General features: G+C 43.2%; 1 protein-coding gene across 3 annotated transcripts in view; it reads left to right on the forward strand.

Annotated features, from left to right (window-relative positions):
* Positions 1–16,910, forward strand: part of RGS22 (regulator of G protein signaling 22) — a 475,118-nt gene that overhangs the window by 339,793 nt on the left and 118,415 nt on the right. For all 3 annotated transcript variants that reach the window (XM_033934655.1, XM_033934656.1, XM_033934657.1), the window contains 2 exons: positions 1,781–1,954; positions 9,641–9,703. In XM_033934655.1, coding sequence (XP_033790546.1) covers positions 1,781–1,954; positions 9,641–9,703 — 237 coding nt within the window. The remainder of the gene's footprint in view (positions 1–1,780; positions 1,955–9,640; positions 9,704–16,910) is intronic.

Raw genomic sequence — 16,910 nt, forward strand, 5'->3', positions numbered from 1 at the left:
TCTCCACTATCCCCAACTCTCTTCAATCTCTACATTGCATCCCTCGGCACCTGCCTGGATAAATTAGGCTTAACCTCTGAGTCCTATAGCTATGCAGACAACATCACCATTCTCCTTCCTTTTGACTAACCAATGTCCTCCAAGACAGACACACTACACAGGACACTTTGAAATAGTTGCAACATGGATGAATAATCACAAACTGAAATTGAACCCAGACAAGACAAAATTCATTCTCCTTGAAAATAATAAAACCCGAACTATAACAAATCTAGTAATAAACTCAATCACATACCCCATACAACCCATTCTAAAACTTCTAGGATTGACAATAGACAGATGCTGTACCATGCAACCAGAAATCAACAAAACAATACAAAAATAATTTGCGGTCATGAGAACCTTAAGGCAAGTTCGAAAATTCTTTGATAGAACACAATTCCAGCTATTGGTCCAGTCTCTAGTACTAGGTCTTCTAGACTATTGCAACATACTATCTCCCCTGCCCCACAACCATGATAAAACAACTACAAACAGTTCAAAATACAGCACTAAGACTTATCTATTCACTGAGGAAACACGACCACATCACGGCGGCATATCTCGATTCACACTGGCTCCCAATACAAGCAAGAGTACAATTCAAATTCTACTTCCTACTATTTAAAACCATAAATGGAGATAGCCCAGCCTACTTAAGCAACCGCCTAATCCAAATTACCTCAACCAGACACAGGAGAACATACAAATCATTCACGCATCCCCCATTCGGAGACGTCAAACGAAAAAAACTGTACAATGGCCTTTTAGCCACTCAAGCAGCAAAACTAGACTACCAACTCTCCAATTTACTGATAACGACTCCAGAATACAAATCAAGACATCCTTGAAGACAAACTAACACTGCAAGACTCATCCCAATTCTCTGAAGCAACTCGCTCTTCAATTCCTCTGGAAATGGCCAGATAACTTCTTTTGTAATCCACCTTGAACCGCAAGGTATTGGCGGAATAGAAATCACTAATGTAATGTAATACTTAGCGAGTTGTCTAAAGTAACTCCCAGTACTTTGGAGGTTTTCTCAATGTCGAGGCTAGTTCCAGTTATTAGAGTTGGGCTAGTTGGAAGCAATGAAAGCATGAATTACCATTTTCACATACATTTGCATGATTTTTAATCTGAGATTTCAAAATTTATTTTGCATGGGAAAATGCATGAGTTTAATATAAATATGTATTTTTGCAATTGTGATTATTTTAATGTTCTTGATTGCAGACATTAGCCAGATGTGTTAGCCAGATGTTAATTCATTGGGCTGTTTCTAATGTTACAAAGCAATCTGATTTCAGTCTTATGCAATATTTTCTCCAGATAGTACCATTTAAACATCAAGGGACAAATAAAGGAACTGATTTTTGTGAATCATATTTTAAAAAAGGGAATTTCCTATTCCAAACAGTTTATTTTCTAAAATGGAGGAGACACTTTTGAGGGTCAAGAGTGATGTGAGCATGAAATGATGGTAGCCTGCAGAGAAATGAGTAAGTTTCATATATATAATAGAAAGCCTTGCTGCAAAACTACAAGCGGGAGACAATAAAATATACCAGGGCATTTTTTTTTTTTTTTTACTGTATTTTTTTGCTATTTTGCTTATTTATTGATCCCACTGTGTAAATCTCAAAGTGGAACTTGAAGGTGGGTAGATAAAAGCCTAGCATATTGCAAGAGGATTGTTATGTTAAAATATTATTATGATGTTATTTCTGTTTCTCTGCAGAAACTAGGTAGACTGTCCTCTGATTTATTGTCCGAGTTCTGGAAGGATTCATTGGCTTCGCCATATGAATCAGAAACAGCAGAAGAATCAGAAGAATCAGAATCAATACTAACACCAATAACATTTAAAAGACCAGCATTTGAAGGCTTTTTTGACACCCTCGTACAAGACTTGGTGAGATATGAAAAGATGTGCAATTATGTCATCAAATATGTACCTATAAAGTGCTAATTTGGATTACATGCTGTATAAATGGCAGTAGACTGCTGCATACAGCCATTATAACAAGGATACTTACTAAACTGCTATAAAATATGTATTTTTACCACTGCCCAGTTTACAAAATGAATAGTAGTTCATGCAGTATATTGAAGTTTGCATTGCTGCAGTCAAAACCATTGTGCATTTCTGGCCACAACAATGCAAAGTTGGTCCTGCTATCTTTTAAAGGAGCTGGTGATGTAGAAAACAACCCTCCTAACTGCCAATTCCCCTCCAGCATGAAATGCTCTCATCCCCTGAAGCTCTCTAGCAGGAAGTCTCCTGAAACATGAACTATCTCATTTAGAACCTGAAGTCTAAGGGGCAGGAGTAACCAGGGGTCACTCCTGTACCCTTCACTGACCACCACAAAAAAAAAAACAAAAAAAAACAAACCTTGGTCAAAAGGCAATTTTTGGGTAGGCCAACAGGTATGTTGGATAAGTACACATTTCCTCTTCCCCTCCCTCCCAATTTTTCCCTATGAAATTTAAAATTTAAATGCCCTAGCTGGCAGGAATCCCTGCCAGCTAAAGGTATACAAGTATGCAGCCCATTGATCCATGTTTAGAAAACATTGGCAGCACTCTGAGCCATCAAAACTGGCACCCCAGGCGTGCTCAGTTCTCATTCATGAACTGAGCATGCTTGTGGTTTCTGATGGGGGTTCAGTGGATTGCAGATATCTTCAGCTGGCAGGACTTGGAAATCCCTGCCAGCTACATGAATGGTGCACTTAGGGTTGCCAACTTTTTGGAAGAGAAAAACCCAGCACCGGCCATTGCCCTGCTTTGTCCTACCCTGAACAGAGAAGAGAAGAGCAACTAAGCTAATAAAGGGCACGGAGGACCTCTCATATACTGACAGACTGAAAAAGCTAGGGCTTTTCTCCCTGGAAAAGCGGAGACTTAGAGGAGACATGATAGAAACCTTCAAGATCATGAAGGGCATAGAAAAAATAGACAGGGACAGATTTTTCAAATTAAGGGGATCAATAAGTACAAGGGGGCACTCAGAGAAATTGAAAGGGGAGAGGTTTAGAACAAACGCCAGGAAGTTCTTTTTCACACAGAAGGTGGTGGATACATGGAACGCGCTACCAGAGGATATGATAAACAGGAGCACGCTACAGGGGTTCAAAGAAGCTTTGGATAGGTACTTGGAAGACAAAGGGATTGAGGGGTACAGATAAGAGTAAAGGTAGATTATAAGGATGGGATTAGAGGTAAGTTACATAATTAATCAGGGACCACTGTTCAGGCACTAGGCCTGATGGGCCGCCGCGGGAGCGGACCGCTGAGCAAGATGGACCTCTGGTCTGACTCAGCGGGGGCAACTTCTTATGTTCTTATTAGTGATTTCTATTCCGCTTGTACCTTGCGGTTCAAAGCAGATTACATTGGAAGAGAGCTGGACATTTCCAGGAGGTTGCATTACATTGGAAAATTGCTGATACAGGTTACTAATTGAGGATTCAGATGACATTACATTGGAAAAATTTCAGGTTACGTTACATAGATATTTCAGATTACATTACATTGGAAAAAAAATTTCAGGTTACGTTACATAGACAAATATCCAGCTTCCTTACATTGGTTGATAGCTGGTTTCAGGTTGTGGTTGATTACTTGGGTTTCCAGTACTTTTTGGGACGTTGAAAATGTGGGCTATACATGGGAAAAAATATAGAGGGGATAGGAAGAGGGGGACATTAAGTTGATTGAATATGCTTTTTGAATAGAAGTGTTTTGATTTACTGCAGTGAAGTGTTTTGATTTACTGCAGTGAAGTCAGAAGCAAGGATTCAGTGCCTACAGGCTACTTTGAAGGCAAGAGTGGGAATGAGGTAGTATAAGTTGAACTTTTCAGCCACCATTGAGACACACGCCACTCCACAGTTCCTCATACATATTCTTCCTCTATAAAGTGTTAAATCCAAGCATGCATTCTGCTTGCACAAAACCACTTGGTTCTGTGTACAGAGCTCCGCAAATCTGCTGCTAGAAATTGTGGCAGCCATTTTCCACCTGAAATCAAAATGGGTAGGAGCAAGCAGGGATCGCTCCTGCCCTGGCTATCTGTTGGACCACCAGAGTCCCTAAGGTAGGCTCAGAAGATCCTACCAGGGGGTGGCGGGTTCTACTTGGAGAGGGAAAGTTCTTGTGAGGGAAAAGTCGGGATATGCTCTGGTGGAGGGAAACTCTTAAGGGAGTTGGTTTTGTGGAGGAGGATCAGCCGATATATGTAAAGCTAATAACCTACTACTTGGTTAGCAAACCAGATAGAGGACTGAATATCACAACCAGACCATGGCCAGGTCCCAGCTATTGAGTGCTGTTACCTACATAGGTGCCAGCACTGAATATTGGGGCCTAATTCAGCAAATGTTTGATATAATAGGCTACAAACTATGAGGATTCCAACTTGGATGTCGCTTTTTAGCCTAAATCGTCTATGCAAAACTGGGCTTCACTGGAACATAACTGGAAAAAAAAAACTGTGTTAAATTCTGTTCTATAGTAAATGAATAACATCACTGTACATTTTAGAAGAAAATAACTGTTAAAAGTTAGAAAAAAAATGTAGTAGTGATGATTGGGGTATTCTTCTGGCAATACCTTCTCTAAAACATTTTCAGGGCTAGTCATTGAGCCTGCACTGTAAAAACTGCACTTGGATAAACTCAGCAAGGATAAGACAGTTGCAGCAAGCAGAGATATCTATAAATGGGGCAATCTTCCAGACGTTTTCTTTAATGTTTTAAAAAAACTGTCTTCTAAGCGCGTCAAAGTAGTATAATTTAGACCAGTTTTGGGCTACATTAATCTATTTCACTTAGGGGCAGTGGTGTTGCCATATACGTCAAAGAGGGAATTGAATCTACTGGAGAGAACATGCCACAACAGACGAATAAGTTAGAGTGTCTATGGGTCAAAATTCCTGGAACAAATGGACTTGAAATGAAGATCGGCATCTACTACCGACCCCCAGGGCAGTCTGAAGAAACTGATGGAGAAATGACGGACGAGATTAAACGTAACTGCAAGGGAGGCAACGCAGTTATCATGGGTGACTTCAACTATCCGGGGATAGACTGGAACCTAGGCACATCCGGCTGCACTAGGGAGACCAAGTTCCTGGATGCTGTAGGCAATTGCTTCCTGGAACAACTTGTCAAGGAAAATACAAGAAGAAATGCAATTCTGGACTTAATTCTAAATGGACTGCGAGGACCGACACAAGTTATAGAAGTAGAAGGGACGCTGGGAAATAGCGATCACAATATGATCTGCTTCGACCTGGACACAGGGGCGAAACATTGGTCCAGAATGACGGCCATGGCATTGAACTTTCGAAAAGGGAATTGCGAAGGGATCAGACTCATGGTGGGGAAGAAGATTAAGAAGAGGATAAGCACTGTAAAAACACTAGAGCATGCTTGGTCCCTTTTTAAGGACACAGTCACCGAGGCGCAAAATCTATATATACCGCGTATCAACAAGGGATCCAAGAGGAAGAAGAACAAGGAACCAGCGTGGCTCTCTGTAGAGGTGAAGGAAGCGATCAGAGACAAGAAAACTTTGTTTAAGGAATGGAAAAAGTCAAGAACGGATGAAAACTGGAATAAGCATAAACATCAACGCAGGTGCCATAAGGCGGTAAAAGGGGACAAAAGAGGAAAAAATAGCCAAAGAGGCGAAAAACTTCAAGCCGTTCTTTCGATATATTAAGGGGAAACGACCCGCGAAGGAAGCAGTGGGACCGTTGGATGACCATGGAATAAAGGGAGTGCTAAAGGAGGACAAAGCAATCGCCAACAAACTGAACACATTTTTTGCGTCTGTATTTACCGAAGAGGATATACACAGCATACCAGAATCCATCAGGCTATATGCTGGAAACGAAGACGGGAAACTGACAGGGTTGACGGTCAGTCTAGAAGAGGTATGCAGGCAGATTGATAGGCTTAAGAGCGATAAATCCCCGGGACCAGATGGCATCCATCCGAGGGTCATCAAGGAACTGAAAGGGACTATAGCTTCAACTAATAGCCAATCTGTCGATCAAATCGGGAAATATTCCGGAAGACTAGAAGGTGGCGAATGTTACGCCGATCTTCAAAACAGGTTCGAGGGGAGATCCGGGAAACTACAGACTGGTGAGTCTGACCTCAGTACCAGGAAAGATGGTAGAGGCGCTGATAAAGGACCGCATCATTAATCACATTGACGGACATGGTCTGATGAGGACCAGCCAGCACAGTTTCAGCAAAGGCAGATCTTGTTTGACGAATTTGCTGCACTTCTTTGAGGAGTAAACAGGCAGATATTCAAGTTTCAAGTTTAAGTTTATTCATATTATTTGATTGAACGCTTTTCCAAATTACAAAGCGTTGTACAAAAGATAAAAATATGATTTTAGAGAAATCACTTATACATAATACATTAATCAGACCTACATGGGTAATTGCTTTTTAAAACCACGGGAAACAATAGGAAAGAGGGGAGGAAACACAATTTTTGAAGAAAAAGTACATAAAAGGGAAGTACATTAGGGGGGTAGGAAGAAGAGGATTGCTGGCAGAAGTGGGGTCGAATAAGAGAGCTATTGGAAATCTTGTTTTAGAGATGGTAGAAATCGTAAAGTATCACCTCTTGAATGAACTTTATATTTTTAGTTAAAGGCTTCTTTAAAAAGAAGGCACTTTAAGCTACTCTTAAATTTCTGCAAATCTTGTTCAAGTCTTATATATAAAGGAAGAGAATTCCAAGTCATTGGAGTTGTACAGAAAAAATTCCGATAATTTTCAAGGAGGGAACGTTAAGGGTAAACTGTGAAGATGATCTAAGAACTCTCGATGAACTATGTGGAATCAGAAGCCTATCTATAAATGCCGGTGTGTTGGTCTGTATTGTCTTGAAGACTAGAAGAGCTATTTTATATGTAATCCTATATGTTAGGCAACCAGTGAGCTTTTTGCAGTAAAGGTGTGACATGGTCAAATTTTTTTGAACCTGAAATTATCTTTATTGCTGTGTTTTGTATAAGTTGAAGACGCCTTATGTCTTTTAAATATGCCCCTTTTAATAAAGAATTACAATAATCTAGTTTAGATATTACTAGGGAATGAACTAGTGTATTAAGGGAGAATTTATCAAGGAGGGGGACTAGTGATCGTATCATCCTCAACTTGTAGAAACAATTTTTGACCAATGCGCTGATGTGCAAACGAAACGTGAGTTTATTATCTATCAGTACTCCCAAAATTTTTGTGTTGTTAGTTTGATTAAGTGGCTTATTATCGATTAAGACTGGGTTAATAAGTTGTATCCCTTCTTTCCCTGAGAAGAGCATAGTAGTAGTTTTGTTGATGCTTAGGGATAGCTTATTGACATTTAGCCAGTCATGGATTTTGGCTAGCTTTTGGTTAATGTTAGAAATGTCGTGTGAACTTGTGGGATCAATTGTGTGCAGAAGTTGGAAATCATCTGCATAAGCATATACTGTGAATCTTATGGATTGACAAAGGGTTAAAAGGGCGACCCGGTTGACATTGTATATCTGGATTTTCAGAAGGTGATTGACAAGGTTCCACATGAACGACTACTTCGGAAAATTGTGAGCCATGGAATTGAGGGTGAAATACTCAAATTGGATTAAAAACTGGCTGGAACATAGGAAACAGAGAGTGGGGGTAAATGGACAATACTCGGACTGGAACAGCGTCACCAGTGGGGTGCCACAGGGCTCGGTGCTTGGACTCGTGCTCTTCAACATCTTTATAAACGATCTGGACATTGGTATGACAAGTGAGGTGATTAAATTTGCAGTTGATACGAAGTTATTCAGAGTAGTGAAGACAAAGGGGGATTGTGAAGATCTGCAACGTGGCATAATCAAGCTCAAGAAATGGGCATCGACATGGCAAATGAGGTTCAACGTGGATAAGTGTAAAGTGATGCATGTTGTTAACAAAAATCTCATGCACAAATACAGGATGTCCGGGGTGGTACTTGGAGAGACCTCCCAGGAAAGAGACTTGGGAGTTCTGATCGACAAGTCAATGAAGCTGTCCGCGCAATGTGCGGCGGTGGCGAAAAGTGCAAACAGAATGATAAAGAAGGGGATCACGAACAGATCGGAGAAGGTTATCATGCCGCTGTACCGGGCCATAGTGCGCACTCACCTGGAGTACTGCGTCCAGCACTGGTCGCAAAACATGAAGAAGAACACGGCACTACTCGAAAGTGTCCAGAGAAGAGCGACTAAAATGTTTAAAGAGCTGGAGGAGTTGCTGTACAGTGAAAGATTGGAGAAACTCGGCCTCTTCTTCCTTGAAAAGAAGAAACTGAGAGGGGACATGATCGAAACATTCAAAATACTGAAGGGAATAGACTTAGCAGATAAAGACAGATTGTTCACCCTCTCCAAGGTAGGGAGAACGAGGGGACACTCTCTAAAGTTGAGAGGGGATAGATTCCGTACAAACGTAAGGAAGTTCTTCTTCACCCAGAGAGTGGTAGAAAACTGGAATGCTCTTCTGGAGTCTCTTATAGGGGAAAACACCCTCCATGGATTCAAGACAAAGTTGGACAAGTTCCTGCTAAACTGGAATGTACGCAGGTGAGGCTGGACTCATTTAGAGCACTGGTCTGTGACCTGGGGGCCGCTGCGTGAGCGGACTGCTGGGCACGATGGACCACTGGTCTGTCCCAGCAGCTGCAATAAAAAATAAAAAAAAAGATTGAATGGCCCCTGAGTGAAAAAATTAAGATGGGCCCCTATAACACCATATGGGGGGGAGTTTGGAAATTCAGAGATATCTTGGATAGATTAAATGTGAGTGGAATTTGGGAGTAGGAGTGTGCATGGGCCTGGGGAGTTTGTATGTTGGTCTAGGCAGTACAACAGATGTAAGGGGTACCTAGAATAGTAGGTATATCAGGGAGTGGGAGCATGGATATATGTACATCAGGGGTGCAGAGCAAATGTGAGAATGTGACTTTTCTCATGGGGTTTCTGGGGCTGTAAAAGGGGGGGGAGAAGTGCATGTGTGTGATAGACAAGAGATGTTGGGTGTATAGTGAGGGGGAGAGTCCTGGTCTGAGAAAGACATTTCCCAGAGTGGTGGTGAAGTGTGTGGGGTGGGGTGGGGTGGGGGATGGGGCTATCTGAAGAAGGTCTGCAGGGAGGATATGTAGGAGAGCACAGACTAAGGCTTTATTTTGCCTGTTATGCTCCTTAATTACATATACTTACATCAAGTGCCTAACTACTAAGCTCAGTTCCATCCACCTCCATTCCTCCTATCCAACTTGCTCCTTCTGCAGACAGTCTGGATTTTCTCTCATTTCCCAGCAGCTTCCTAAAATGATTCCAGGTAATCGGCTACCTCCATATTTGTTCTACATCCATATTTGCCCTTCTCTAATAAAAGAGCGCTTCCTGCCAGTTCAGGGCTGTTAAGCACTATATCTTCCAGAATTGCTATGGGCTTACTTCTTCTTAGTGCTCGCATATCCTCTCTTGAGTCCCTTCTGGCAGTCAGAAACCCATTAAACAGTGCCTCAACTAAATTGATTTTGTGTTCATATACAGCCAAAAGAAGTTCCTGATGAACAAGAACTCCAGGCAAAGAGGAGGAGACAACATTTGTGGAAGGTGAGAAATGTCTGTGGTTTATTGTTTTCTTCATTGTGTCTGAAGAAGTGCAAGTGCATGCATATATTTTAGAACTATATGGTAAGTTCAATAAAAGTATTAACTTGATGCAGTTATTCAGTTAAAATGGATAGATGTGCACTGAATTAAGCTACAATAGTTGTGAAATAGGAGGTGATGCTGGATCTTATACATTGAAATTTACATTTATTTGACAAAAGACTTTTGAGCAGTAGAACTCACTTCCAGAGATGTTGGGTGATTTCCAAAACCTTCTAGTAAATAATTAGCTGGCAGCAGTCAAATTTTTTTAAATGCTGATTGCTGTGGGCAGAATTAGGCACTGATATTCAGTACCAAGCCTGAATATCAGTTGAGACCTGCATAAGTGGAGACCACTCATCCACCCTTCCCTGAGTACCATCAACATTCCCTCCCAGCCTTCCCGATCACCATCAGACCCTTTCTCCCACTCCCACTCAGCAGTGGCATACCAAGAGGGGTGTGGGGGGAGAGCGGTCCACCTCAGGTGCACGTCATAAGGGGTGCACAGCCGGCCCACCGGGTCTGAAACCACCCTCCCTATTCTGCCGCTGATGCTTTCCTTAACCAGCATCAGAGGCAGTAAACTTTAAATTAAGTCATTGTGGGACCTTTCTGCATCTCCCTGCAGCTGCTGGTTCCCCCCCCCCCCCCCCATGTCACTACCTTGTTTCGGAGCAGAGCCGGAGACCGTAGGGTGGTACAGCAAGGTTCCGTGATGACTACGGGAGGTGAAGTGACTCCCTCACTGCCATATCTCTCGCCCTAGCCTGTAGTGAATTAAACCCATGATCCAGGGCTGTAACACTGTGCATGCCGGCTTCCCTTCTTCCTGCCCCCTCATGATGTAACTTCTGGTTTTGGAAGAGAAGGGTTGGGAAGCCATCAAGCAAAGTGTTAGAGCCCCGGAGCATGAGTTCTATTCACTTACATGCTACAGCAGGAGATAAAGCAGCGAGGGAGTCGAAAGGAGGGAGGGAAGCTTATAATTCGCTGCTCTTGCTTGCTTCAGACCTTCCTCGCTGCCGGGTCCTGCCTTTGTGGAAACAGAAAGTAGGTGGGACCTGACAACGAGGAAGGCCCAAAGCAAGCAAGAGAAGCGAATTGTGAAAGCTGCACTGCCGACGGGTGTATGAGACAGGGAAGGGGGGGGAAGAAAAATGCTGCTGCTGCTGCATCCAATTCAGGAGAGAGAGGGAAGGAGGGCGAAGGAAGACCAGAGAAGGGAGAGGAGAGGAACAAGAGATGCCAAGTCCATTGGAGGGAGGGAAAGGAAAGAAGGAAAGGAGATACCAAACCATGGAGGGGAAGGGAGAGATGCCAGGGCAGGGTGGGGAGGGAAGGAGACAGTTCCAGACCAGGGGAAAGGAAGTAGGGAGGGAGAGAAAGGAAGGAAAGGAGATGCCAGATAATGGAATGGGAGGAGGAGATGGAAGGTACATTAAATAGATTGTGAGCCCACCGGGACAGATAGGGAAAATGCTTGAGTATCTGATTGTAAAACCGCTTAGATAAACCTTGATAGTCGGTATATAAAACACCTAATAAACTTGAAACTTGAAAATTTGAGGGAAATGTCAGGGCATGGGTGGAGGGAAGGGAATGAGATAGAGATGCCAGACCATTGGGTGGAGTGGGAAGGAAGGAAGGAAAGGAGATGAGAGAGATGCCAGAGCATAGGGGAGGGGGTGGAGACAGAAAAATGGAGAGGGGGTGAAGCTGAAATGAATCATGTACAAAAAAGAGAAGGGGCACAGGATATACAGTTTATTGAAGGGACATAAAAAGAGGGAAGATGCCATATGGAAGAGAGTGAACAGTGGATGGAAAGGGCAGAGAGAGTTTGGGCAATAGATAGAAGGGGTAGAGAGAGTGGGCAGTAGATGGAAGGGGTAGAGAGAGAAGGCAGAAGCTGGGTGGAAGGGGCAAAGAGAGGGCAGATGTTGCATGGAAGGGAGAGAGGACAAATGCTGCATAGAAAGAAGAGAGCAAAGAGAAGATGATTAAAGCAGAAATATACAAGGTAGAAATACTTTTTTGTTGCTTTACTTAGAATCAACTAGTATTGTAACTGTATTGATAAAAGTTTATAAATATGGAAATAAGGCAATCTTTTTTTGGATTAAACCCCTTTCCTCAGGTCAGGACAGGATACCATAACAGCAGTATACTGTACTGTCCTGAAGAAAGATTTGGCCTCTGAAAGCTAATTGAAAAATGGATTAATCCAATAAAATGGTATTTTCTTATTTCTCATTATTTGTTTTATTTCTATTTGTTAATTTGTAAAGTGGTGATTGTTATGTATCAGTTTTTTCAAATTTACATCTACTGTCTTTATATTTTGCACAGTATTAGGGGGCATGTGTCACTGTTTCTGTGGTGTTGCATTGTATGCAGAGTCTGGTTTCTTGGCAGTTCAGTTTAACTTTTGTCTACATATTTCTATTTTTAGTTTGTGATTATTCCATAATGGGCAAGGGTGTATTTTTTTGTGTATGAAAAGGACATGGTTTTCTGTTCACACTGACTGTACAGGATCAATTGACTGTGCAGGATCTGGCTTATTTAGTTTTACAATGCGTGTGTTGGTGTTCTAGTGCTCACTGCAATGTTTTAAGATGCTGCCTTTTCCTAGGTACACTATTGTTGTGCGATAGGTGGGTTGTTACTAAAAATCATGTTTTTCATAAAAATATGGGGGGTGTCAAAAAATGATGGGCCCCAGGTATCACATATGCTAGGTACGCCACTGCCACTCAGATCCCCAGCAGGCCCTTCTCCTGGTATTTTAGTGGTCCATGGAGGAGGAGAGATCCCTGCTCTTTTCTGTCCTTTGCAGTTTCTCAACAAATGGCCACCACAACCTCAAGCATTAGTCTTGCAGTCCTAGAGGCAGTATCACTGTACTACTGCTAGAGATTGCTGTTTCCTTTTTTGTTGAGGAACTTTAGATATGTTAAAGGGTAGCAGCCGGCTAGGGAGGAGGTGGGACCGCTGGACGACAGAGACAGGAAGGGAGTGGTGAAGGAGAAGAAAGAAGTGGCAGAAAAACTTAACATGTTCTTTTCATCTGTATTTACAAATGAAGACACAACCAACATACCGGAACCTGAGCAAATCTTCAATGGAGATCAAGCAGAAAAATTAACATCCATGGAAGTGAGCCTTGAAGACGTACGCAGGCAGATAGAAAAATTAAAAACTGACAAATCCCTGGGCCCGGACGGAATCCATCCAAGGGTTCTGAAGGAACTAAAGGAGGAAATAGCGGAACTACTGCAGCAAATTTGCAATCTATCCCTGAAAACAGGAGTGATCCCGGAGGATTGGAAGATGCCAACGTTATGCCCATCTTTAAAAAGGGATCAAGAGGTGACCTGGGAAACTACAAACCGGTGAGTCGAACCTCGGTTCCAGGGAAAATGGCGGAAGCACTGATAAAAGATAACATCGATGAACATTTTGAAAGAAACAAACTTCTGATAACCAGCCAGCATGGATTCTGCAAGGGGAGATCATGCCTAACGAACTTATTGCACTTCTTCAAAGGAATTAACAAACGTATAGACAGAGGAGACCCATAGACATCATATACCTAGACTTCCAAAAAGCCCATGAACACCTACTTCAGAAACTGAAGAACCATGGGGTGGAAGGAGACATACATAGATGAATCAGAAATTGGTTGGTGGGTAGAAAACAGAGGGTAGGAATGAAGGGTCACTACTCGAACTGGAGAAGGGTCACGAGTGGTGTTCCGCAGGGCTCAGTGCTCGGGCTGCTGCTATTTAATATATTTATAAATGATCTGGAAACAGGGACGAAGTGCGAGATAATAAAATTCGCGGACGACACCAAACTATTTAGTGGAGCTCGGCCTAAAGAGGACTGCGAAGAATTACAAAGGGGAATGGGCAACGAGATGGCAGATGAAGTTCAACGTTGAGAAATGTAAAGTACTACATGTGGGAAGCAGAAATCCGAGGTACAGCTATACGATGGAAGGGATGTTATTGAATGAGAGTACCCAAGAAAGGGACTTGGAGGTAATGGTGGACATGATAATGAAGCCGACGGCACAGTGCGTAGCGGCCGCTAAGAGAGCGAATAGAATGCTAGGTATAATCAAGAAGGGTATTACTACCAGAACGAAAGAAGTTATCCTGCCGTTGTATTGAGCGATGGTGCATCTGCATTTGGAGTACTGCGTCCAATATTGGTCGCCATACCTTAAGAAGGATATGGCGATACTCGAGAGGGTTCAGAGGAGAGCGACTCATCTGATATAAGGTATGGAAAACCTTTCATACACTGAGAGATTGGAGAAACTGGGACTCTTTTCCCTGGAGAAGAGGAGACTTAGAGGGGATATGATAGAGACTTACAAGATCATGAAGGGCATAGAGAGAGTGGAGAGGGACAGATTCTTTAAACTTTCGAAAAATAAAAGAACATGAGGGCATTCGGAAAAGTTGAAAGGGGACAGATTCAAAACGAATGCTAGGAAGTTTTTCTTTACCCAACGTGTGGTGGACACCTGGAATGCGCTTCCAGAGGGCGTAATAGGGCAGAGTACGGTACTGGGGTTCAAGAAAGGATTGGACAATTTCCTGTTGGAAAAAGGGATAGAGGGGTATAGATAGAGGATTACTGCACAGGTCCTGGACCTGTTGGGCCGCTGCGTGAATGGACTGCTGGGCACGATGGACCTCAGGTCTGACCCAGCTTATGTTCTTATGTTAACTATAAAACTATAAAAATACAGGAGTATAAATATCTAAATTGCCGGTAGTACTTTAGGAATGTTCAAAATGATTACCAGCTTCTTCAATTCATAATTACCATATTGTACTTAAGTAATATTGTACTTGTAATTTGCTTAAATATCCTCAAATTACATATATGTGAATAAATATTTAAACATAAAGTGCTCAGTGTCTTGCATGCGAACCACAATGAGATCATTAAGGGACCATCATCGCACTTTTAGGTCCCTTATTAAACATTGTGATTGATCTTATAATACAAGACCATCCAACGAGTGCTAATCCTGTCTCTTATGTACTATTGAATAAATTGTTGCACTTATCTTGTTTATCTTGAATGGTCAACTCTTGTGGCTCTGCAGGCTTACTGTTCCAGTGAGACTTAGTGAATAAAGGTGTCCAAATTGTGCCAAAAGTAGAGAAAATTTAAAATTTGCACATTTGCACTTTTGGCACAATTTGGACACCTTTATTCACTAAGTCTCATTGGAACAGTAAGTGAGAGGCATGTCCTGTAGGCAATCAGTGGGCGCCAGCACCTATCCTTTTCTCTGGCCCTCTTCCCTTCTGGCATCCCCCACTGGCGTCTCGGAGCCTGCCTGGAGGGCCTTTATACACGCGCAGACATCCACATGATGATGTCACGCATACATGTGATGTCATCACGGCAATATCCGTACACTTCCAGATGCCTCGAGCCATGGCCACTACCTTTAGTGTGCCACGGCTTGAGAAAGTTTGCGGGACACTGCCCTAGTGAGAAGGGTCCCCCCATACCTTCCCATTATAGCAAGCCTACACCAATTTTCAGACCTGGAACTTGCCCCAGCCTCTGAATCCTTGCTTCAGCAAGTGCCAATAATGTCTAACCTGGGTGGTATAGACTGCCTGATTCTTTATATCTCTCAATTTTCAGCTTGAGGCATTGGCAGAAATGGGGCTCTCCCTTAGAGGTATGGTAAGTGACAGGAGAGGCTCCAAAGAAAAATTTTTTGGCAGCAAAGTCAGAACTTAAATCTTCTTTGGTACCATTGCCACTAGCAACACCCCTTTAGAAAGTCCAAGCCCTCCTTTGCTTCCGAGTTCTTTCCCAGAAACTACCAGAAACTGAATCTAGGGCTTTCTGGCAGGTTACTAATGCCAGCGTGTCTGGAAACTCCTGGTACCAGATCAGATGCAGGAAGCTCACACAGAAAAAAGCAAGGTAAAAAGTGCAGCCTGGAAGCCTTTGGACTTCAGTTAGCTGGAAAAAAAAATGCAGCACTAATAATGCACTCCCATAAATCTGCAGAAAAAGAAAACTGCCATCCACAGCTTAGATACAAACTGATCAACCCCTTTAGGAACAGCCAGTGGAAAAATACACACAGAGTTATATACTGTATATATTCTTCACTACTGTTACATCTGCTTAGCTAGTTAATCTAGAGCTGGCCAATAAAACTCAGATATTTAATGCCTGTCGTCACCAGAAATGCCCCAGCATTGAGCATCTGGGTTGAGTGCTGGTGTAAGGTGGAAAACCACCTGGAAAAGATATATGTATTTTGATTATTTATTCAACAGAATTCCTCAAGGGCAATGTGAAAGATTAGGCAGTAATTACCAGTCTTGTATACTTAAGGTGACCATACGTCCCGTTTTGAACGGTACTGTCCCCTTTTTAGATCCCCTGTCCCATTGTCCCCACGCACAGCTTTGGGACCCTGAAATGTCCCGTTTTCAGGGACAGCGTCCCGAAGCTGTCTGTGGGGACAACGGGACAGGCAATCGCTTCCCCTCCCTCTAGCGCTGAAGACTGCCACCCCCCACTCCCGGACCATCCTATGCTGCTGCTGCTTACCGCCGCTTCAAACACACCCCTCCCCCTCAGTTTTGAAGGCGACATTGGACCAGCACGCTTAGCTGCCCTGTTCTCACTCTCTCTAATGCCTGCCCTGCAGCTCCGGACTTCCCCACACCTGCTCCCCCCCCCCCCCCGATCGCTATTATTTTAAATGTTATGGCAGCTGCGGCACTGTATCCATTAGAGAAGACTTTTGCCGTCGGCCTTCCCCAGAACTCTTCCTGCAGCAGCCGCCCGCCTAGGCAGGAACAGGAAGTCGCTGCTGCAGGAAGAGTTCCAGGGCAGGCCAATGGCAGAAGGCTCCTCTGATGGATACAGCGCCATGGCTGCCATAACATTTAAAATAATAGCGATCCGGGGGGGAGGAGGAGCAGGTATGGGGAAGTCCAGAGCTGCAGGACCGGCATTAGAGGGAGTGAGAGCTGATGGTGCTGCAGGTTTCCGCTGGGGGGAGGAAGGAAGAAGAGGAACTGAAGCATCGACAATTTTGGGCCCCCTGTGCCCCCCCCCCCCCGTTCTAATACCTATGGTTCTGCATGAATAACAGACC

Source organism: Geotrypetes seraphini, chromosome 2, assembly GCF_902459505.1.
Source record: "Geotrypetes seraphini chromosome 2, aGeoSer1.1, whole genome shotgun sequence".
Taxonomy (NCBI): domain Eukaryota; kingdom Metazoa; phylum Chordata; class Amphibia; order Gymnophiona; family Dermophiidae; genus Geotrypetes; species Geotrypetes seraphini.